At 40.6% G+C, this 25,395-nt stretch overlaps 1 protein-coding gene across 1 annotated transcript; it reads left to right on the top strand.

The window, feature by feature from the left end:
• Positions 1–7,877: 7,877 nt before the first annotated feature.
• Positions 7,878–24,046, top strand: hpgd (15-hydroxyprostaglandin dehydrogenase). The gene is made up of 7 exons (XM_070827571.1): positions 7,878–8,164; positions 8,888–9,011; positions 12,853–12,959; positions 16,083–16,179; positions 21,309–21,385; positions 21,528–21,691; positions 23,704–24,046. The coding sequence occupies exons 1-7, from the start codon at positions 8,072–8,074 to the stop codon at positions 23,825–23,827; spliced, it is 786 nt and encodes a 261-aa protein (XP_070683672.1). The 5' UTR covers positions 7,878–8,071; the 3' UTR covers positions 23,828–24,046.
• Positions 24,047–25,395: the final 1,349 nt, after the last annotated feature.

Below are 25,395 nucleotides of genomic sequence, written 5' to 3' on the forward strand. Positions count from 1 at the left end.
AATGAGTACTGCAGTTTCAAAATTATTCAACCACTTCTTGACAAGCACCTTCATCTTCACTTCTTAGTAGAGCACCCATTTGCTGTCATGACCAGCTGCAAACGTGATGCATAGCCAGACACCAGGTTCTGACAGCGTTCATGAGGAACCTGAGCCCATTCCTCCTGGGCAACAGCCTCCAGCTCTCTAATATTCTTGGGTTTGCGTGTTGCAACTGCCCGCGACTGGGACGGCCACTCTAGTGTCTTCCAGGACTTTTTCTGAAGCCAAACTTTGGTGGACTTTGAGGTATGCTTGGGATCATTGTCCTGTTGGAAGGTCCAATGACGCCCAAGCTACCTCACAGACGCATGATATTTTCTCCTGGGATTTCCATATACTTGATCGAATCCATCTTGAACAGAATCCCAAAACTTGGTTTCCAGCATACTGGAGCTGACTTATCTTGTGCTTTTGGGTCAGTTGTTGTGTACGTCTTGGAGTTCGGGCATTTTGTAAGCACCTTACAGTAGAAACTGAAACCTCAGTGCCTGCTGCCACCAAGTCTTGTTGCAGGTCTTTTGCAGTCACTCGAGAGTTTTTACCCACCCGCCTCCTCAGAAATCTTTCTGCCACACCCAGGAAGTGTAGCCACTGTTCCTTTAGCTTTGAACTTGCAAACTATTCTTCAAACTGTATCTCTAGGAACATTCAATGCTTTTCTTTGTTTCTGTCAGGCAATGATCTCTTCTCTTAACATTTTGGACAACTCTCTTAACGCACCCATATTTCTAACATGCAGCCAAACGTCCCCGTGAACAAACCCCTAACTAGTCCGGGTATTTGGTGTGTTTTTTCTCAAGCACACCTGACGCAACTGTTGAGGCCCTTGACTGATTGCATCAGATGTGCTTGAGACAACACCTGATACGCAAATGAGTGCTCTTATGAGGGATTCTATTCACGGGGATTTAACAATTTTGAGACTGCGGTAGTCATTATAAGCCGCATATTGTGCTGAATTTGGAGAAACCTTTGATATTAGTTGTGCAGAGCTATTTCAAATTATCTTGCTTGCGTTGTTCATTGAACACAGCTGAAAGTTTGTAAATTTTGCCAATACACCTCATTTGCAATGGGGTTGAATAACTTTGAGTGCATGTTTTCAATCAACTTGTGATAAGACATCGTTGGTAGTGACGCCATCCTGTGTGGTGCATTAAGACTAGATCACCCATAACCCTCTGCATGGCACCAAAGAAAGATGTGGCAAATTTGAATAGACACCAACCTCAAAGGTCCTGATGTGAAGCAAAGCCAATATGAAACAGAATGATGATTCCATTTACTGCTTGACATTTTAGCGGATGAAAAGTGGGGAGAGTGTGGCCTTTCACTCCTATAATTGAGTGAGATTTGACAAGCTTTGAGATCAGCCACTATTTCCCCTACTGTAGGTGGGAACTTTTAGAAGGTCACATTAATTTGGATCTACATTGTTTAGGCTGATATTCAGAAGAAAATTTCAATATTTAGTCTTGTAAAATCACCATTAAGGTACACACATTTGGTTTCCCTCTCTTTACTTTTACTACCTGGCAAAGCAACACTTGTCAGTGTCACTTTTTCAGATTTCTTTTCCAGATCAAAACTAGTAAACCAAGGTATGTAGATGTCTGATGCCCTATGGAAGCATTTCATCATACACATGCATCAGCATGGTGCAGCTAAGTTCTTGGTCTTGGTGGAGAGCTAGAAACTGTGTAACACAGCAAAAGCCTGAGAACAAATGAATTTCATTGGTAGTGATGGGGAGGTATAATCAACAACATACTGGCTTCTGAGGTAAATTCTGTAACTTTGAGAGCATTTGGAAGTGTTTGCACTGAAGATGACTTCTAAGTCCATTTATATATTTTTATCACATTTTCATTGTATTCTGAATGGACGTTTGTCTTCATACTGTGTTCTCTCTCCCTGACATTGTTGCTGTGAGACATCTGCCCTGAGTCAATCGAAAGTGTGTGTCAGAGACCAGGGAAAGTCTGAAAAAGAAAATGGACTGGATTAATACTGTTTACAGAGTCAACAACTGAAAATCCCAGATGGGGGAAGACAAGAACTATGGAGGAACTTCATTACAAAAATTAACCATGAAAAAAAGACTGCAATCACAGCTTTGATTGGCCAATATTGTTGTGGACAGCAGCAGGCAATGCACTGTAACAGGCCACAGACAGAGATGCCTCAAAGAAATGTGGAATATTAGGAACCACAAGAGCACACATATGAATTACACACTGCGCTGCCCACTTGTGTCTTACAGCTCAGCTGCCAATGTTGTGTTTTGTCCCCTACTACGCATTATACCCACACACACACACACACACACACACACACACAGCTCTCACCACCAAACCACACTCTCTGTCTGGCTTGTTTTATTAAGCCATGAAACGGTACAGCCCCAAAACCTACTGTAACTTTACCACACTGACCTCCTGTCCCATGTGCTACTCTCTCGTTCACTCGTATATTCATCCAAACAGGTTTCCTCTGACAGACTGAAATGATAAATGACATAAAGTTAATTGTTTTTATGTCTCTGAGCAATCCCATCTCCTGCAAATTACATTCATATGCAACTATTTTGCATTAGCAATTTAGATTTTCTAATTATTAAGAAACATGAGTGCAGTGAAATAAGTATGATGAGCACATCATTAGTAACTCTGAAAAGAACTTGGTATACTATATTTTGTAGTAAAACAATCAGATCAAGTCTATTGCCAAAGGATTAATGGTTTATGGAATTGTGACCCTAGAGCACACACCATTTCGCAGGAATTTCATTGCGTTTTCTAGGAAACTGCCTGGCGCTAACTTCCTGTCAGCATTTAACATCAGCAGATACTGCAGTACTCAGGCTTGTTGTGTTTGAAACATTGGAGCTGTAATATAACACAAAGCTTTCCTTCTACTGAGACAATCATGAGTACAACAGATCTATAAAGTGAGCGGTACAGTGTTTTTGCAGGTTTAGGTTTTTCTACAAAGTACATTTAATTTCCTACAAAGAGTTTCCCCAAGCATGCTGTAGTATTTTCCTTTTTCAGTTAAGAATGTTTTTCAGGGTCACTTCAGTTTGCAGAGCTGTAAAAGATAAGATGTAAATACACTGGGGGCGGAGGGTTAATGAGGGACAGGTGAAACTAATCTCACAATAACACAGGAAACACACAAGGACAGGAAGTGGAGTCTGAAATTAGATAATTGAGTAAGACTAAATAAAACAGGAAATGATGGAAGAATAAAAGAAACAATGACAAACAGTGTAAGAAACGGAGGAAAGACATCACACAGATGTTCACATGTTTCTCAGGTTGCAAAGGGGCGTAAAAAATGTACATTCCCCAAAACTGATCTGCATTTCTAGTTAGTCATAATGCAGCCAGTCTTGGACTGGTTAATGTTTTCTGAATGGTCAAAGTTTAGTTGATGCATGGCCCCAAACGTTTTGGAAAGTACCAGCGTTTGCAGGATATTTTTATATGTTTTATCCAATTTACTATTTCATACACGCTTATCATTGCTGATGATTTCAAAACTGACCTAGTCTGTTACATTTTACATGATCCTTGCTCTACCATAAAAGCAGCCATCTGTATGTTAGACATTAAGCAATATTAACATTCACAAGAATACACAAGAATGAAACAAACATAAGGTTCCCAGTGATGTGTTATCCATTCCAAGCAAGTTTCATTCACTGCTACAGCAGACTTGGCACACAATATTTCTCCCAAATTGACTAAAACAAGGAAAAACACAGGTGCAGTCTTCTAAGAGTTAAATGATTGACAGCTCTGGCCAACTTTCCCATTCAAAGACTGCTGCAATCTACGAATTTATTGTCAGTGTTTCCTGGAAGGATGGTCAGTTAGCTTGTTAAAATGCCGACAACCCATTTCTGTTTTGCTTCCTCCTAGATATTAGACAGTAGCAGCCATTCATATAGGGGATAAAATAAAGAAAGTCTAAGTCTAAGTCTAAGGAAACATAGGGAAGATACAGCTGTGTCTGAATTCCATAATACATACTGATAGTGATGTGTTACATACAGTACCATACTTATGGTCATAGTAGTTCATTTTCAATTAATATAAGAGCAGCGCATGTACTTAAACATTTGCTACCAGTAGGAAATGTTTAATGCTTTTTCTACTGTAATTCTAATGTAGTGTGTAATATGGAATAAGGAAGGAAGGAAGGCTTGTGTATGTGCACCTGAGCAAATGCCGCAAACATACTGTAACAACATATTAATAATATGAACCTACTCATTCTTAACTTGGAGCCGCAAGCGTTGCCTATTTTAGCCAGAGTCATGTTCATTTATGTTTTAATGTATTCGAAAGGGCAGATATGTAAAGTCTTGACTTCGTTACCACACAACAGCAATGCAACTATCTCAAACAGGTTTCTAGTGGAGCTTCATCATGTAAAATGAATGCGAGTCAGAGGCTGTCTCGAAGGAAAACACATTCAAAATCTATGTGGAACAGTGCTGGCAGTTACTTAAGGGCTAGATGGTTTGTTAAGTGAATGTGGTCCTTAATATTGCTCCAGTGGAGGAATCATCTTTTATTACACTGTGACCCTTGAAGTTTCTCCACTCTCACGGTTCACTCACACAGGTGTTTTCACTTCCTGGGGTCTGTGTGGGCAGTTACAGTCCGTGTTTGGCATCTCCCTCGTCCTCTCGTTGGCTTTGTTGCATCTATTTATGTTGAGAAACCTTACACAGCTATCACTCTGATCCGTACGTGTACTGCAGCGACCTCATTGACCTTTGAAGAGGTTCTAATCAAGCAGAAAAACTGGAGAAAATACCTGTGTGGGTGTGTTTTCTTCTCGGGGGCCTTGTTCTTAATGATTTGTGTCACAGCGGTTGATTCCGGTCAGAAGACACCTTCACAAACAAACTCTGTCTCTGTGATGCTGTTGGGAGTCTGGTCAGACTTTGCTAACCAGTATTTGGATCAGTTTACTGCACTGATTTTAACACATATAGTATAAAACAGCATAAAGCTATAATATATGTAATTTTCTATGGTAGGTCAAAGATTATGAATTTTATAGAAAAAAACAAAAAAAAGAAGTTTTGAATTTAATCTATATTGTATGGTTTTTGCTGATTGGCTCATACCTGAGAGCTACAGAAGCACTGAAGCTGTGGGTTTTCATTAGATTTCCATTGCAGTTTTCCACACTTGATTTTCAACATACTGTATGTAGAAAATATATTATATACATAAATATAATATATACATAAGTCAAAATGTTTCACAGTGTTTCATCTGAGCCATTCATTTTGAAGCTGTTATGTTTACTTTGTATTTATACTTGCACTGTTGTTTAAATGTGGTGAAAATGTTTGGAATTGTGGAAAATATTTTGTTAAATTGTGTGCGTATCACAAGTCGTAGTTCACTAAAAAAAAATCCATGGAAAATCTGTTACGTGAACCTCGGACAAAAGAGACCAAACTGCTGTGAACTTGGACCAAATTCACATCTTCGGTTGTATTTTATCAAACCAGTTTTTCAAACACAGTTTTTTCATTACTCACAACATTGTTGTTAGTTGTCTGTCAGAATTAAGTTTCGCATATCTCTCAAAACACAACACAACAAATTGATCATTATTTACTGTGTATTGAGAGAATATTGTGTCATTAAGTTGTTAGATTTAAAGCTGAAAGCACAAGCGAACCCTTCATACAGAGTAAAGAGCTGAGAGCACTCACACTATATTTTGTAAAAAAAAAATAACATTGTTCCAAGTAAAGTCTATTGGATTACAATAAACTTGATAGTCACTTCTTAATGTCGACTGTCTGTCTGTCCTTTCTGGTCTCAGTCCGCCTGGATAAGTTATATAATGCCTGGCTCACTGGCACAAGAGAATGGTATGCTGGTCCAGCAGGCCAGCGCTGAATCAGTTCCTGCCCTGCGTGTGCTTTAACAGAATAGACCTAATTGTGAAAAAAACAATTTATTTAGCTTTTAATTAATTAGGATTGCAAAAGACTTTTGTTCTTTGGCTCAATTTAATACAGCAGCTGTCAGACGGGGACCCTCATTACACATACACACCACCGTGCAGTTTTCTTGTGTATTGACACCTTAATGCAGGACTACGTTTGCTATGTGGCTGTAGTGAGAACAGCACGCGTGTAATCCTCGTGCATTTAAAGTGTTTGGAAAGCGGAAAGCAAAAATATTTCTGTTGTTTATCTACTTTAAGTGGAAAAAGTTTGCATGTCCTGCAAGCTAGCTTAGCACCTACGGTAGAGACTTCACAGCCAAGGAGCATAACAGTAGCCAACAACTAGAAGCCTATGGGATTGCAGTTAACGTATATAAACATGTAAAATGCCCCATTCATGCATTCACTGTACGGTGCCATCAGAGAACGACTCTGTTACCAAATCTTTATTCAATTTGGGGGAAGTTTACACTCCAGGGCCCCCAGTGGCCATTAATGTAACCTGAGATAATCCTAAAAGTGTTTTGTCTTGTAATGTTAAAAGATATATACATACATGCTAAGCAGCCACATTTTATAGATGTTAATATAAAAAGCTTTTTTTCATCATGCTAGGACTAACTACTTCTACACTGCAATAGAAGAATAATGCTGTTTCTTTATTCCCATGTCTTTTACATGGATCATCAGAGACTTTTGACTTTTGACTCTTGTGACATCATGTCAGCGTTATATTACGTTTGTAACCATAAAACGTGTTTTTAAGAGGATCCTCTTTTTAAAACAAGCCAGAGATGGTGTTTTCAACCAATTCATGGAGCTATATTAATGTTAATAACGCACTTTTTACATTACGACATTTATCTGACAGCTACTACTACAGTTACTAATTACTTTTCAAATGTCCTGCAGGGAGGGCCGACAGGATACCAACCTATCAACAGCTGTTGAACTTTCCTGCTGACACAGGAAGTACTGTGCATCCTCTGCTTTAGCAATGGAGTTGGCCTGCACTTCATGTCCTGGGAGATCAGGGAAAACCTGAAGTGTGGCATCTACAAATTCGTGCACAAGCATGAAGGAAGGATGTAAGATAAGGAGGATGAGGGAAGGAAGGGTGTAAAGGAAGGAGGAAGGAAGTGTAGGGATGTTCCCGAATCTGATATTCTGCAAAGTGTAAATAGTAGTGTTTATTTATACACACAGATTTATTCTTCCCCAATTTATTCAGTAAATTTTTAGGAAGCCAAAAGGAAAACATCTCTAGAAAGAAGTTCAGTGTGTGGTGTCACTGTGGTCTTTCTTCACTTAAGAAGCCAAACCAGTATTTTTACATGTTTGATTAGCAGTTTGCAGCGTTTGGTTTCCACTCACTTAAACACAGTGTGAACATCAACATGCAGGGACCTGAACCTTGTTGTAAAGTATCACTGCACGGCATTGCCTGTTGTGTAACAGCAATTACATAGAAGGCACACAATAAGCTAACGTGGTGAAGAGGACACTGAGAGATTGGCAGCATTTTTTTCATATGCAATGATGTGTGAAAACTCAGGTGTATAAATGAAACGGCAGAAAGAGAAGTAAAGGAGTGTAGAAAAAGGAGGAGGCAGTAGGGCAGGTACAACAAGCTGGATAAAACCTGAAATTATTAGTTTACTTAGCCTTTGACACTCTCTCTCTCTCTCTCTCTCTCTCTCTCTCTCTCTGACACACATGCAGTGTTTGTAAAGGCTGATAAGCTGAGAGAGAGAGAGAGAGAGAGAGAGAGAGAGCAAAAGAGAGGGAGGGAGGGAAGAAGGGAGGGTAAAAAGCCCAAGAGTGAAAAGGCACACAAGGGTGAGAGAGCCTATGATTGTGTTACAGAGAAAGCAGATAGGTGCATAAACACTCAGGGAGGAGGACAGATCAAGAAAAGAGCACAGAAAAGTCAGTGAGACACAGAAAGAGGAGGCAGAGAAACTAAACAGATGAAATATTAAGTGTGAGAGACAGAGGGAGGAGGACAAAGTGTGAAGTGTTTTGCTGCTGTGCTGGAATCATGTCTCTGAATGGAAAGGTGGCTCTGGTGACTGGGGGGGCTCAGGGTATTGGAAGAGCCGCGGTCTACTCACTACTACAAAGCTCAGCTAAGGTCAGTACTGCTCAGTCTGCTGTTGCCCCATAACTTTAAGATTACAGCATTCACTACTGACAGTAACGTTATCACTCTCCAAATGTCTTCACTAAAAAGGGCTTTACTTTGACTGCTTTTGCCTGCCAAGTGTTTTCTGGTGTAACTGCATTCATCACATCTCAGACTCTCGTACGGCTCACTTGACTGTTATCTCAACTGCTCCATCACAACTTGTTTTGAGCTCACTGTTTTGACTTTGCTGAAATGCCTTTCACTAGACTGGAACTGCCTGCATGTCTGCTGTGATTTTACCCATTCAACGTGAATGTTTTGAACGAGGAGCTGCATGATGAAGGAAGCATTTTAAAGGAAATGGAAGCAAAAAAAAGGCTCTTGATGATGATGAATTAGTTTATGAGAACTTCCTTCACACCCTGTGAAACAAGTCTAACTGCAGTATTGTACTGAAATGACCATAGCATTAGTCATGTTTCTTATCTGAGCTTTGCATTACTTCCTGATCTTTTTACAGCCACACCATGAAACTACAGGTTTAACACACTAAGATGATACAAAGTGCAAGTACACATCAACCAAGACATGATCTCCTTTTATTTAGTGCTAGGTTCTGCAGAGATGAATATAAACCCTCTCACCTACAGCAGCTTTGTCTAGCTCTGCCGGCTGTCTGTGTGTGTGAATGTAAAAGGCCCATCTCACTAACGGAGCTTTGTTATTCAGGTGGCTGTGGTCGACTTGAACAAGACCTGTGGTGAAGAGTGCAAGGCACAGCTGGACGCTGAGTTTGGAGAGGGCAAGTGCGCCTTTATTCCGTGCGATGTGTCCAATGGAGAGGCGCTGAGAGGTAATGCTGTCTATAGGACTGTTCGAGGAGAGGTAAAGATTGACACCAACACCTTTTAAATCAGCGACACAATATGAAAACTTTAAAGCCAAGCTTTCGTCAACAAGCTCACAGTTTGTTTGTGAGTCAGTCATCGTGACACGTTATTCAGCATGCATAACATGACTGTTCAAAAGAAAGTTGCATGACTCATTTTAGACTTCCTACTGATGAACAAGGAAGTGGCTTTAAAAAGGGCCGAAAACCTCGGGACTATTTTTGGCACGAGAAACATTTCCCTGAAGAGAGTTACTGTTACGACTCTCTAAGCTGACAGCTGCGTTCAGTGGGTGTGGAAAAAGCTGCAGGTTCAGTCAGAATATCCGTGACACTTCACAGCAAGCTTCGGTCAGTCAGGTTGGATCTTACCAACAGGCCGCACTCGTGGTCCAAGTCCTGTACTGTACCGCTCTGTACTAGTGCTCTTCACGTAGCTTCCCCTTTTCTGCAGACACGTCAGCGCAGTTGTGTTCGCATGTGTGTCAGGGTGATAAATGGAAGAAGCAGTGAATTAAAGTTGGTGTAAGTCAATCAGTGTGCCCTCTCTGAGGGAGAGCAACAAGGTTTCATTGTCTTGCATTAGATCCCTGCAGGCGAATCGTTGTGGAATGCTGTTTGGTGTGTGATAGTGCTGTTGATACGGACTTGGCTTGGCTTGCAAAGAGCCAATGACAGTGTGTGTGTGTGTGTGTGTGTGTGTGTGTGTGTGTGTGATAGAAAGTGTTGTGTTTTTATATGTGCACGTGTCTCTGCAAGATTGCACAGTAATTGTTAGCATTGTGTTAGCATTTGGGTTTTTTGTGCACGTAACTCATTTGTGCGTGTATGCACGGATGTGCGTGTCACACAGATGAGTCTGTTAAAAGCAGGTATTTCTAATTGCGGGGTATCCAGATGTGGAATGTGGCAGGTGATGACACATGCAGGGTTTACCACCTTAGATTTCTCCCCTCAGCTGTTTATCCAACAGCATCTGTCTGCTCACATGGGAAGATAAACAACCTTCTGGTGGCTCATTGTATAAGACCACAATGTATATCGCCTCATGCGCAGTGTTTCCTTATGCAGTTTGGCGACATGGACGAGGAAATAAAACACGAGTGCTTGAATTCTGCCTCCTCGTTGTTTAGAGGCCAATAGAGAGGCACGTGTGTGCTTTCGTGGAGAATTGGGGAGGAGATTTGCTTTTCCAAATGTGTGTCGCAGTTGATTTGTTTACTCCTTTAACATTCTAACATAAAAAAAACAAGCACAGAAAGAGACCAGGTTGTAGATGACACTGACACCCACCTGTGTGCAGATGCAGCGTCAGTGGCTGGGTAACAGCCAACTTTATTATGTAATTATTAGGAAATTCATTTTGTGGCTCTCCCAGTACATACATCTGGGCATACAACAGATTAAATAATTAAATGAGGGAAAGCATATTAAGGGCAAGTAGGAGTAACAATAAGAACCATAAACTAAGTATGAAGATAAGAATAGCAATAAATGATAAAAACAACAGTCATTTAAAATGGATAAAGTCATTGTTCAGCAGGTTAATGGCAGAAGGGATAAAGGACTTATAGGAGTACTGATTAATTCTCCTTAAGGGGACATTATAACATCGGCCTGAAGGCATCAGAAAAAAGTTAGCTGAAACAATGTGATCTGGTTGGCTGATCTTTTTTTTCACTTTCTCAGCCACCCCCTCCTCCCAAATTGTGCTCTCTTCTTATTTCCAATAAACCTGGAGCACACTTTGTCTATTTTTTTCTATTTTTTCTTTGACTGACAACCCGTTAAAACAGCAGATAAAAGAAAAAATTAAAAGGCTTTTAATAAAAGAATTGAAAAAAATGATTGTATCTCAGACATTAAGAGAGTTAAGCTTGTGCATTATATGAATCCTTTGTTGAGCCTGTTTGGCTGTTTGATCAGTTCAACACTTTCATTGTGAATGGTGCTTTCTCTTGGTGAGTCACTGCTCCGCCTAAAATCAATGATTAACTTCTTGGTTTTTGATACGTTAAGATCTAAGAGATTATCATCACACCATTTCATGAAAGCAGATTGGGCCCAACCACGGTCTGAGTCTTGGCCCTGACGTACTGTAAGGGAACTGATTTGCCATCTGTAAGGGAGACCAGCATCTCTTTTATAACCTTCTAAATATTCATTATGAGGGTGCATTATAAGTGCAGCTGGTCTTAACTCACTTAGTTCTTTGGATTTGTTTTGTTTTAGGAACAGGTATAATGGTGGGCGTTTTCCAGATTGTGGTTATCTGGCCGCTTTCAGCACACATCTGAAAAAGTCTGACAAAAACCACGGTGAGCTGGTCAGCACAGTAACGCAGTGTATGTCTACACATGGCATCAGGACCTGCAGGTTTCCTTATGTTGACCTTATTCAGTAGACTTCTGACACATTCATTGCCACTGCTGTGCTGCATCTCTAGTTTTTCCCTGTACTTTACTTCCTTAAGCCTTCCTTATTTCATTTCACACATTTCCCTGGAGGCCAAAGTAGGTCCGCTTCTGTTTGTTTATGACTGATTTTAGTTCCTTTGTTACCCAAGGCTTAGAATTAGGATACCTAATCACCTTTTTTATAGTGGCAACACATAGAACGTACTATCAGATGAGATCCTGTCAGTCAGTTCATTTGTGTCCTTTTATGATGTCCCCTATTGTAAAAGCATTTCCAGTCAGTACACGCGAAGCACGCCTGGAGAGATGAGATACACTTGACAGTTTTCTCTGCAGGCAGTAAGCGCCTGAAAGAGGGTTTGTACACAGGCACCAGAAAAACACTGTTATGATATGATGCATCATAGGAAGACATGGGCGGAGATTTATAAGCACCACCTACAGAGCCCTTACAAAGTTCAAGCACAGAGTTATTTTGTGTGGTGGCACAAGGCGCATATTGTTCGTAAGTGTTTAAAGTTTTGCTTAGCTGGCAGTGAATAGCATAACTCCATAACTATGTGTGGCGTCAGTGATCAGTAGTGCCGCCTCGGAAGCGTTGGCTCGTGGCTGAATGTAAACAACAGTAAAAGGAAAAAGAAAAACTGCTGGAGCTCCTGAGGCAAGTAATAAGGAGTAGAGAGATGATCAGCAGTTCAATCTCAAGGGTGCATAGGCTTTCTCTGACTATGACGGTGTTACAGTTCCTCCGATTAACGTGGAAGCTCAAACCCATTCAGTGACAGCTCCTCATCCCGGCCCGATTCGCTGAGCCATGTTTCCTCTACTTGTGGTGTGAGTTCGACCCAGGCCTCGAGCTCATCTAGCTTGTTGGTGGTGGACTGCAGGTTTGACAGGAGGGCTGCTGGCAGCAGAGGACGCTCAGTGAAGCTCATAAGCCCTTCTTCCTCGATAGTTCTCTTTCCAACCCAGGCAGACATTCACCTTAACTTCATAATCCTCAACATCAGCAGATGGTGTCGGTGTGGTGTTCTTAGAGTATCAGCTGTGGATGACTAAGAGGGAGTGGCTCAGTGGAACAAAGTACACTATAACAGAGTAAATCACCCCTGTACATGTATAAACAGTGCGCTCTCAGTGCTAATGATGAGGTTGATTGTCTGTCATGGTAGACACTATGTCAACTCTAGCTCTGTCTCTGTGTTCCTTTTCTCCACTGCAATCATCATAATGAAAGCAAAACAGTGAACAATTAGCATTTCAATTCTGAGTTGAGTTGTCACAGAGTGAGGTGAAGCTGAAAGCCATTCCTCGTTCAGCTCTTATTGTGTAAGATCCTGTGCGAGTGTCTTAAGTCACTCACAGACGACTCTTTTTTTGTTGAACAGAGGCGTTCCAGACCACGGTAGACAAGTTTGGTCAACTGGACATTGTTATCAACAATGCCGGCATCAACAATGAAAAGAACTGGGAGAAGACCATACAAGTCAACCTGGTAAGATGACAAAATAAATAAATAAATTCAGTCATGTCAAGTCAGTATTATTTATATAACCCAAAACAATATAATCACATTTTTTACACAATGTATAACGGGGTCATCCCTATGTTCCCACAGCTCTATGTTCCCACAGCCCTATGTTCCCAGAGCTCTATGTTCCCACAGCTCTATGTTCCCACAGCTCTATATTCCCACAGCCCTATGTTCCCACAGCTCTATGTTCCCACAGCCCTATGTTCCCACAGCCCTATGTTCCCAGAGCTCTATGTTCCCACAGCTCTATGTTCCCACAGCTCTATGTTCCCACAGCCCTATGTTCCCACAGCCCTATGTTCCCACAGCTCTATGTTCCCACAGCCCTATGTTCCCACAGCTCTATGTTCCCACAGCTCTATGTTCCCACAGCCCTATGTTCCCACAGCTCTATGTTCCCACAGCTCTATGTTCCCACAGCTCTATGTTCCCACAGCTCTATGTTCCCACAGCCCTATGTTCCCACAGCCCTATGTTCCCACAGCCCTATGTTCTAAAAGTCTGTGTGTGTGGGTTAGGGTTAGGGTTACACACACACAGACATACTTTTCTCTATTAGATAGTTACATTACTTAGAAATGTGGGAACATAGACACGCTCCCCTGAGATAGTATAGTATGAATTTTTTCTCTTATAGTATAATGTTTTTCTTTTTCTTTTTTTAGGCAATAAACTTTTGCACATGGTTGAGTTGTCAACAGCTGTATAGAGTTGGGCGTTATCCACATATCAAGGAAAATCAATGTTGCAGATTAAAGATTAAGTAGTAGATTGATAAACAAGCCATGTGATGCTCCATATTGAATATTCTTTCCGTACTGAACTCACCTCAGTTTAACTCATTGTAAATGACATGTCCTTTGAAAGTGGGAGGACATGCAACACCTGAAAGGAAACTGGTGGAAAATTTTGCAAAAATCTACTCAGAAGCTCTGAAAACTAATGTTGGGCACTGGAAGGAGGAGGTTTGGTTATCAGCAAAAGAATAAAGCGATTATCAATAAGAGTGAATAGTTATCAGTGTACTTATTGATAGCAGTAAAATTATTAATTAAATCAATAATATCGGGGCACCAACCTGGAATCAGGGATTAATAACCAAACTGTGAATTCAGTCTCAAAAAGAAATTCACTTAAAATGTCGACATTTAAAACACCATCTTACATTTATAAAAGTGAACAGGAAGGTTTGACTATCACAACCAGGACAGCAGGACACCGCTGAGGTGGAGGTGCGTGACTGTGTGTGTGTGTGTGTGTAAATTAGTCTGAAAAGCGTTTAACGTAAAATCCCCTGCGTGGGATAACACAGACAATGCATGAAACAAAACCAGCAGCAAACACAATCTTCAGTCCGGCAATTTAGCTTGTAGCTCCAAAAACTTACAGCAACAACACACTAAGTTCTTTGGAATTTCCATGTAGTGCCATGTGGTGAAGGTCCAACAGTACTAAAAGTAAGAACTGAGGGTTGTTTTCACTATTTCTAGCATTTACCTTTTTCCAGAGTTGTGCTGAGAAACAGTGGGTTCAAGATTTGCTGAACCACGATCTTTTTACAAAACAAGGAATGCCAAGAATGGTTGAAAGCTTAAAGCAGACAGGCGGTCAAAAGATTCTCAAGCAGGTTTGCTAGAATGTGGTTAAAGACCTGAGCACTCACTACATGAAGACAAGACTTGAAAATGGTGAATTTTTATAACAGAAGTGAATCATCAGTTGCTTTGCCACCTTGGACAAACAGTAGGTGCCCTATGTAGGTTAACTGGCTCAAGCTTTGTTTAATGAATGCCTCGAAACACAACTCTCTGATCTAAAAGTCCTCTCTTTTAAGTATGCAGTACTTATCAGTAATGTCCTCTACACATTATCAGCGACAAAACCAATTTGTACTTTCCAGCTGAGACCTGTCCTTTGGCAAGACACTGAACTCCTTTGCTTTGTGTGGTTGAAAGGCGCTATACAATTTCACAAGACAAATAAAATACCATAATTAAATGAGACAATATTAGAAAAAGAAGAGGAAGTGCACTCACTCCAATGTCATTTGTTTTGTCTTGAGCCTGCTGGGTTTAGCTGGTAATATCGTATGACCTTGTCAACCTGTTCCAACAACTGTGAGTCAACGGCTGCTTGTTCTGGTGATGATATTTAGTGCTTCCGCTATCAAACTGTAGGCCTCACTGTCCCTAAAATACCCCGGCTCAGGCTTCTCACAGTGCAACACCCCCTCTCCAGGCTGTCCAGACCCTTCCATTACATCAGCAGGCCTCCCCCTTGGCCCTTCATGTCACCACACTGAACACGAGGCCCCACTGGGGTTCTAGCAGGCAGCTAGACACTCATAACCCCATGACTCTACAGGCAAAAAGCAAATCAGCAGTTTTTCAGTTTCTCAAATACACTGCCTCCCTACTGTCTACTGGTATACTGGTGTTCTGTATACAGCAATGCAATAAAAACAGGATGGCAACGGCGTGATATCCAGTCAGAGAATAGGAGACAAGTGCACAACAGGAAATGGTCATTCATATAATAGTGACGCATATCACCATCATATGAACTTGATATGTTCTGAGACCATGGTAACATGAGTAAAATCATATTACTTTCAGAAAATGAATGTAGCATGAACATTGAAAGTAATGTGGTTTTGACCCATATCACCATTTCTTTTTAATCCCAAATTACTCGACGTCCTTCCTGTCACAGTTGTATCAGCAGAGCATAATTTGGTAAATCAAAGCTAATCCAAAATGACTTGTAGAGCAGCAAGCTAAATAGGCTGTGACCAAGCACTGTTAATGCTGACCCCACTGTTGGCCTGGAAAAGGTGCAGACCAGTTTACCTGCCACTAAAATGGCCGATCGTCCCAAATTGTAGCTCCTTCCAGGTTCATATCGGGATTCCTCACTACCTTCCCACTAACAAACTCTCCACAGAAAGCCCCCAGCCTTTGTGATATTGCCTGAAATAATCACCAGCTGGTTCACACATTGTTTACTTAAACTTCCTGTTTATGTGCTGCACTTTCCTGTTGTGAAGATCACCTCTGTGACCATGTTGTCTCTTTATCTTTTTAGACCTCTGTTATTAAAGGGACTTACTTGGCACTGGAACACATGAGCAAAGAGTATAACAAGGAAGGAGGCATCATCATCAATGTGTCCTCTATGGCAGGTAACGCATAAATATTTATTCATTATTTATTATTGAGTGCTAAAGACAATATTTTCAGATCAACCTTGTTTGACACTCCAACACAGATTTTACTTTGATAAACATATTGCTTTGGCTAATAGAAAAACAAGTCATGTTAATACATAGTTTTGAGTGATGCTAAAACATTACCAAGGGAGATGAGACACAAAGGCAATATGTACCACATTATCCACATATCTGATTTAGATTGAGTCCAGTTGGTTTGGGTCATCGAAAACATTTCCTGCTTCATTTTACTTTGTAATGGCTGTGAGATCAGTGCCTCTCAAACTTACATGCACACCAGACAACTACATCAAAACACGTAAAAATAAGTAAAACAAACCAACCAAGTCCTGTTTATGGTGCGAGTGTTGATCGATAATACCTACAGAGATTTGTGTTGTGTTGTTCATTTTCTCCATCAAAAGCACGCTCTCTATCTGTATGCAGAATATGGGCACTGCATTTTGTACGGTGGCTGCAGCATTCTTTGAATACATTTTCAAATGCCAGTAGATGACATGATGAGAAAATAAAATTGTCATATTATCAAGCCATGTATGTTTTATAGTGATTTTTTGTAGTCATTTAATTATCCGTTCGACATGCTCATGTTGTCTGAGCTCGACCCTGAAACCCATTCCTTGAAAATTCATCCAATTCCTTGGAAATTTAAAATTCCCCTGCTGCACAGTATCTTAGCCCCAGAGATACTGTTGGAAGCAGAGTTTGCAAGTTCAAAGCTGAAGGAACGGTAGCTACGCTACCTGGACATGGTAGAAAGAGGAAACCATCACTGGCTGCCACAAGATTTCTGAGGAGGCTAGTGGGCAAAAACCCTGCAAAAGACCTGCAGCAAGACTTGGTGGCAGCAGGCACTGACGTTTCAGTTTGTACAGTAAGGCGCATACTAAACGCTAAAGGGCTCCAGGACGCTCAAAACCATATAAATAAGCCACAGAAGTTTTGGGTTCTGCAAGACCAGGAAGCCCAGCCTGTGCACCACCTGGATTGACTACAGGAAAGCCTATGACTTGATGCCACACACATGGATACTGGAATTCTTGGAAAATGTAAATCAACAGAACCCTAAGAGCCTTCATCAGGAACCCAATGGGACTGTGGAAAACAACTCAGGAGGCCAACTCAAAGCCAGTAGCACAAGTTACCATAAAGTGCGGCATACACCAAGGTGATGCACTATCCCCACTGCTGTTCTGCATCGGCATGAACCCCCCTCAGCCAGATCATCTCCAAGAGTGGCTTGGATACCGGTTTCTGAAGCGGAGCAACCATCAGTCACCTCCTCTACATGGATGACATCGAGCTGTATGCCAGGAATGAGCGAGACATCATGTAGATGAATCTTGTTGGAAGGAAAATGTGCTTTGATTTCTGTCTGAGTCAAGATCTAAGACCTTCCTGCATTGCAGCCACTTGGACATAGACTATAGAGTAAATTTAGCTGTGCTTTAAATTTGCAAGATAGATGTCTGCAGTGACACTGAAACTCCAGTTGGAAGCACAGGGCTCAACATCTCAACATCAACATCTTCTGAAAGCCAGAGACACACAGGAATTTATTTATGTCATAATGTGACAAAGTTTCAGGATGAATTGAAAACAGTTCTCTCCTCTAAGTGAATATTATGTGGGAAACCCATGAGAAAAAAAAACAACATGACAGGTTGGCAGAAATCCGGAAATCTGGATTGTTCTGCACCTCCATCTCCGTCATGGAAAATTTCACACTCCAAAATTTTCTCTTCATCTGTATCTTGCTCTCTACATACCCACACCCTCTCCCTCCCTCCCTCCCTCCCTCCCTCTCTCTCTCTCTCTCTCTCTCACACACACATACACACACACGTACACGTTTTAAAAATTCATTCCTGCTCTTTTACAGTTTTATGCTGTCCCGATGGGCCAGTATTTCCCAGCCCAGTCTTTATAAGCTGTAATATCTTTTTCAAACAACCCTACAGGAACTAAGTTGCTCTGACAAGGCACCAAAATGCATCATGTGCACATACCATCATAAAGAGATTACCATGACTTTTGAGATCACGGGGCCTTTTGAGTTGACTGGAAACAGTTATTAGTTAGTGTGGATGCTGTAACTAAATTCCTTTCCTCATGAAAAGATAACAATTTGTTCTTAATCTAAGTAATCAATCAACCCCACATACTTTGTGAGTACATAATAGTTTTTAGTTTGACTGCATGGACACAGATAAAACTCTAGTGACTCTATGGCTTCTATTCACTTCACGCCAAGTAACCTGTGGCCTGGAACGTTGCCGGACTTTCTAGGCTCCAAAGTTAAACTTTTTCCCACCGGTATCATTTTTCCTTTTTTGCTGATTTTGTTCCACTGAGGGGCCTAAGCTCTGAGCAGAACGGCTGGAGCAAGTTTTGGTTTGGGGTCAAGAATCCAACTCTCCAACAGTCTGGAGGATCAGATGTGAGGTGTGAAGTTCACTTGATAACCTGTCACTGAGAGAATCTAAGGACAGACATACATATAGAGACTCATCATGTGAACTGACTGCAACTCAGGAAAACAAGTCAGTGCATTCATCCATCTGTTTTGTACATTTGTTTCCCACCTCCTAAGAAAACACATTTGGCTGCTTAGCCACAAAATGTTTTACTATGTTCACCAGCTTGTGGCTGACGTAGTCCGTCATGGTATTGTACAGTGTGTTTATCACAGCAAACAGCTGACTGATGGAATATAAAGTGATGAGAGTGGGGTTTACAGGTCATATAACTAAAACAATGGCCTAATGGAGGTAGCAAAACCTTTTTTTTTTTTTTACATCTAGTCATTGGATTCATTGTGAATATAACTATAAAATTTAGATTTATCCAAATGTATGTAAATGGTAAATGGTCTGTATTTGTAAACTCCTTTCTAGTCATTTTGACCACTCAAAGCACTTTTACATCACATCCTCATTCACACATCGTTCATTCAGGAGGAATCTAAGTTGGAGGAGGTTATTCTTTCACACACATTCACACACTGCATGTTGAAGCTGCTTCAGGAACAAGTCAGGGTTCAATGTCTTGCTCAAGGACACTTCAACATGCTGACCCATAAGGAGCTGGGGATCAAACCACCGACCTGATTGAGGGATGACTCGCTGTACCTCTGTATAAATATATATATAAATATATATATATATATATATATATATATATATATATATATATATACTGTTGCCCATGAAGTTGGAAAAATTGTTCAATACCCCCAAATTTGTTAAAACTTGAATCCACAGTTTGCAAAGGTTAATTTTGGTTTAAGTTTCACTGCGAGATGTTTGGAAGAGTTTGATCAGTGAAGTTGAGAAGATATATACTTTATTTATCAAGAATTGTCACGATCATTTCATGAGAAGAGGTAAAAAACATTTTATTCCATCTTTAGGGGCAAGAGTGTATATAAATAAGTCCAGACAGCTGGACAGTTTTATAGGAATAGCGCAATATTTTGTATGTAAGTGACCTCCAGGCTCCATGCAACAACAAATCCACTGAGACTGTTATGGCAATATGGAAATCTTACACATCTAGCCAGTGCTACGCTTTTTAACCATATGTGTTCTTTGAAAAATGAAACAGCAACAGCAGACAAAAGTCCTGTGTATAACCATCCTTTTTTCTTCATTTTCAAATGATTTTCATTGGACCTTTAGGGCCAAAAGTACATTTGTTTTCCTGAAACTGTGTTGAAGTGTTTAAGTACCCATTCCCTGAACTCTGACCAGCAGATGAATGACCTGTCAATAGCACAGTGAAGACAGCAATGCCTGGGGTAGAGCTGTGTTCCATATTTCACCGCTTTTATCCATATGACAAAACCGTTTCATTTAGTCATGACATAGAGGTAAAGTAAAGAGCGGAGAGCAGAAGAGTATTCTCATAGCAACCCTTTTCTCAGTTTTTTCAAAATATTCCACAAAGACTTTTGCCACTGTATGTTTTAATAGATTTTCAGTGTAGGAATTTAGTTGCATACTTTTTTGCATGTGCATGTGTCTATGAATGTGTTTCCAGAGGATGGCCTTGGTTCTTGGTAGCCTTGGTAGTCCAGCCCGCAGTAATAGCAGACATGTGGAAATCATTTTTCACTTGTTGCACTTGCGATAACATCAGTGTGTGTGTGTGTGTGTACATACTTGTATTCCCATAACAAATATGGACTTGTCCAAACTTGGTCAAATATACACGTATCATAGTGTTTTGGGAGAAAAGAATGTGTGTGTGTGTGTGTGTGTGTGTGTGTGTGTGTGTGTGTGAGTGAGAGAGAGAGAGAGAGAGAGAGAGAAGCATATGATGTCTATTATTAGACTCTTTTTTTCTTAGTATTCAGACCGTATGAGAGTGATTAAGTTCATAGTTCATAAGCTTTTGTTACATATCCTGAAACAATCTGAAAATGAAAAGCTGCAACTGTAGGTGCACAATGTGGTTGTATTCTAAAATTAGGAAGCTGCTTGCAAATTTGTGTGAAGCACTTCATCAGTCATAGTAGCATACGCTGCCCCAAGGGGTTCCTGTAATTAGCTTTCCACTATTTCTTCTTTTGGCCCAAAATGCCAACCACATGTGTGTGCATGAAGCCTTGAAACAGCAAAGTGTAGTGAAGTAAAAGCAACCTCTAGACTCGTAGATCTGGACCCATACACTCAACACTGCTGTGGAACCTAAAGTTATAGGAATTCATTTTTTTTTTTACAATTCTGAGAACTCGCCTTGTAGGCCACCTTGTTATCTAGTGGATGCTTGCCATAACCTGACTGCTGTGAATATGGGCCTAACTCGGCCATGATAATAATCAAAAGCAGCTGACTAGACTCTCAAACTGTAAAATCCTCTCCCTCTGGCTCATTAATGAGCCAGAGGGAGAGGATTTTGATTTGACTCTCTGACTCAACTCTCAGTAAATGGAGAGAAGCTCATAGTTAACGCATAGTATGTGACACCAAGTTGAATTCTGCTCATTCATGAAAACAGAGTTTGTGGTTGATCTTTGCTCTGTGTTGCTACCGGTAACATGCTTGTTCTTGTGTCTCCTCTTGTTCTTAATGATTCAGCCTTCCTGCATTCTCCTCATCAGCCTGTCTACACTGCTACTAAACATGGAGTCATTGGCTTCACAAGAGCTATGGCGGTAAGACACACACACACACACACACACACACACCCATGGACACGCAGTAAATAAGACCCCACAAAGGGTTATGTTTAGCTTGTGTACAATGTGATGTCCTCCAAGCTACTCAAATCTCAGCAGTTCATACATGTTCTCGCAGGACGCGTCCTCTCAGGGCAACTACGGCGTTCGTATAAACGTTCTATGCCCGGGGTTTGTTGACACTCCCCTACTGCACTCCGTGGAACACGAGGACAACATGGGCAAGTTTGTCAAGTTCAAGGACGAATTCAAACGCAGCATGAGCAAGTTTGGAGTTTTACAGTAAGTTAACTCGCACACATTTCACTGGTGGTTTACTCAATGAAAATGATCAGTCTTTGTCAGTCAGATACTTAAAGAGTTGACATCATTTTCACACACTGTGAATTAAAACAGACATATAAATAAAAACTAGCATTAATACACACTTGAATTTATTAAAGATTCTGCTCATTTTGAAGTTTAGAACTTGTGTTTAGAGGTCCTACTGGTTCAAATGATTTAAAAAACACTTCACAGTTGCTGCAGTGGCTTTCGGCCTCTGTCTGACAGCTCAGTTTTTGAAGAACAGAACAATCAGTGTACTTTGCTCTCGCTCTCGACATCTTTGTGTTACTGGGAACTGGTGCAAGTGAGAGAAAAACAACGGCAGGCAGTGAGGGGGAGGTTTTCTTTGGCAGTGACAGTGAGCCTGCTGAAAGGCTGGAGGAGGTCACATGTTCAACACATCCCCTATGACATTATTAAGGGCAAAAATCCAAATGGTCTGCTTTCAGAGATATTTACTGTAAGATGGAGCAGGACAGAAAGAGAGAGGACGGCCTCTTCTTATAGGATGCCGTTTTCTAGGCACATATTTATGTCAAAGATATTTTAAAAAGTGCATTGTGCATAATATAGGATCTTTACACAACATACAGTAGGGATTGTCTTGGAGTACTAAGTAAGTGGCCAATGTCTTTTGTTTTAACACGATCAAGTTTGGCACTGGGCGAGGGGGCTGGGACAATTAGCATCAATAAAATTAATCAAAGGGTTCCCTCGTGGCAAATGGTATTTGGAATTTGTGAAAACAAAAGTAGCCAAAAGGCTCATTTTTGTGCGATTGTGGTTTGTCCATACTTGTTTAATAACTATTAATGCCAAATAAAGGCAAATACTTTATGAAATGAATTATGACAGCGTGCATATATTGTTCATCAAACAGGGACATGTAAAGGTCATGCAAATAAAATAGCAATTAGGGTTTGCAAAAATGTAAAAGTCAAGCAAATGAGTGAAATGATGACCTTGAGAACCAATCGCAGCACCTATTTATTACATCAGTAATTATTAATGACATGTGGCTGTTTTGTTGTGCCATCACAGCACATCATATGGCCCATGTACTGTGTACCACTGTCTGTCTGTAACAGCCACCACAGCACACCATGTGCTCTTGTTAGTAAGGATACTATACAGTAACTCCTTGTGACTTTACAGTATTGAATGTGGAATGTGAAGACAAGTAATAGGAATAATTAGATGAATAATGTCGCACTAGTACTAGTACTTGCAGTTATTGGGCAAAGCAACTGGAGGTGTACTAGAGGTGTGACACAGTTGTGAGTACAACAAATTACTCTTTCTACGTAGGATTGCACATTTGGTGATTTTCTGTGTTCGTGTGCAGATTTGCAATTTGGTTCTTTCCAAACAATTACAGTTAAACAAGTGTGATCTTGAAAACATGAAGAATTACCCTGCTTCTTTCTGACCTTCTGTTCTGATTACATTCCAATTTCACTTCAGTGGCCCAGAGTCGACTTGGAAGCCGAATGATACTTTAACTTTCAGGAAACTTGACTTGTGTTTATTTATAGAGCCGCTCTGAGACTAAACCAAAATAGAGACATAAATGCTCTTGTGCTAATATCAGAAGAGCTATGAAAGACTGCCAAGGCCCTCCATCACTTCACTTGGAGTTTCATTTAGTATTGAGCGTTGACCACACTGTGTAAATTCATTCGCTGTAGGAGCCTTCCTTAAAAGTTAAAGTTATACATCTTAGAGGCAAGCAGAAGGAGGGAATGGGGAAAGTATCAGGGGAAGTTACAGCCAGATGACTTCTTGATCTCACACACACACACATATATATATATATATATACACGCAGTCTCTCTAAGTAGAGGAAGTATAGCAGGTTTATTTTTCTTGTATTTTTAGGATGGGAGTCTGCACAGGAAATACATCACTAATTACTTGAAGTCTCTTTCTATTAGTGTGTGTGTTTTCTTCTCTGTGTTCATCTCCAGGCCGTCACTGATAGCAGAGGGCATGATGAGGTTGATCATGGACACCAGTTTCAACGGAGCAGTGATGAAGATCACCTGCTCCAAGGGAATTCACTTTCACACCTATGAACCCATGTCTGCTTGAGCCTTGACGTACCGGACTCTGCACTGTGGCTGAGGTGCATGATGCAGTGATTTATTCTGTCTGATCGCAACACACCAGAAACTAGTTCAGGACAACATCTGGCTGCTGCAGGAGTTAAAATCAGAACTGCGTCAGAGCATGGAAAGACTGACAATGTATATGTACACCTGTCTCAAATCAATGCTATCAAATGATAGTTCCATACACAGTTAAACTATATTGTCTGTCTTATTTTGATAATTAGGTTAATAGTATGATAATGATGGTAGTTATTATCAAAATTAGACTGTCCAATGTTTTTATTGCAAGATATAAACCTTTGTTTTTTTTCAGCTTCAGGTTCGATGTGTTACAGGAAATACAGTCAGAGTAATCCAGCTCAGACACGACTGGTTATGCAGCTTCTTTGATTAAACAGTGTTATCATTGCAACTGTAACATTTATTATTTAACAGCTGGTTGATATGATTAATGTAAAAATTGAAATATTCTAGTGGGATAGTTTGATATGGGACATATAAGACTTATTTATTGGTATTTCATAAGGAGGCTAAGGCTAGGTCTACATTCAGTCCTTTTCCCCATGTGAAAACGATTTGCATCTATATTAATGTTTTTCAGATCGCGTGGGACCTGCGTCCACCGTGTAAACCCTGAACAGCATGAAAATAGCTAAATCTCTTCTTCTTTGCCCTCTTGTAAAAGTGAATAAAACAACATACTGGTGATTTTGCTATTCTAAGACCAGTTCCAATACTCAGGCTAAAATGATCAAAGTTCAGAGTGCTGCTAGACAAAAGAACATGGAACATTCAAAATGTAAAGGTTTCACAATTTAGGGAGCTTGAAAGTGTTCAGAGTACAGAATGTGCTTTTTCTACTGTGACGTGTGGAATCGTCTGCCATAAAAAAAAGGTTACGTTTAGTGTGCTCATAACAATTACAATCATTATCTTTTGTTGCAATTATTATGATTATCTTTTCTTGTAATAGGTGGCTATATTTTAATGTGATTTTTCACCCAGAGTACTGTTAGACAGGGTACTGTCTATCTACAGTGGTACGGAAAGTATTCACACCCCCAGCTTTACAGCCTTATTCCAAAATGGATTAAATTCTTTTTTTCCCTCATCAATCTACACACAATACCCCATAATGACAAAGTGAAAAAAGTTTTTTAGAAATTTTTGAAAATGTATTAAAAATAAAAACCTGAAATATCACATGTACATAAGTATTCAACCCTTTATTCAGTACTTTGTTGAGGCACCTTTGGCAGCAATTACAGCCTCCAGTCTTCTTGGGTATGATGCTACAAGCTTGGCACACCTGCATTTGGGGTGTTTTTCCCATTCTTCTCTGCAGATCCTCTCAAGCTCTGTCAGGTTAGATGGGGAGCGTCGCTGCACAGCTATTTTCAGGTCTTTCCAGAGATGTTCAATGGGGTTCAAGTCTGGGCTCTGGCTGGGCCACTCAAGGACATTCCCAGACTTGTCCCGAAGCCACTCCTTCGTCATCTTGGCTGTGTGCTTCGGGTCATTGTCCTGTTGGAAGGTGAACCGTCGCCC

This window comes from Pempheris klunzingeri, chromosome 3, assembly GCF_042242105.1.
Source record: "Pempheris klunzingeri isolate RE-2024b chromosome 3, fPemKlu1.hap1, whole genome shotgun sequence".
Lineage (NCBI taxonomy): Eukaryota > Metazoa > Chordata > Actinopteri > Acropomatiformes > Pempheridae > Pempheris > Pempheris klunzingeri.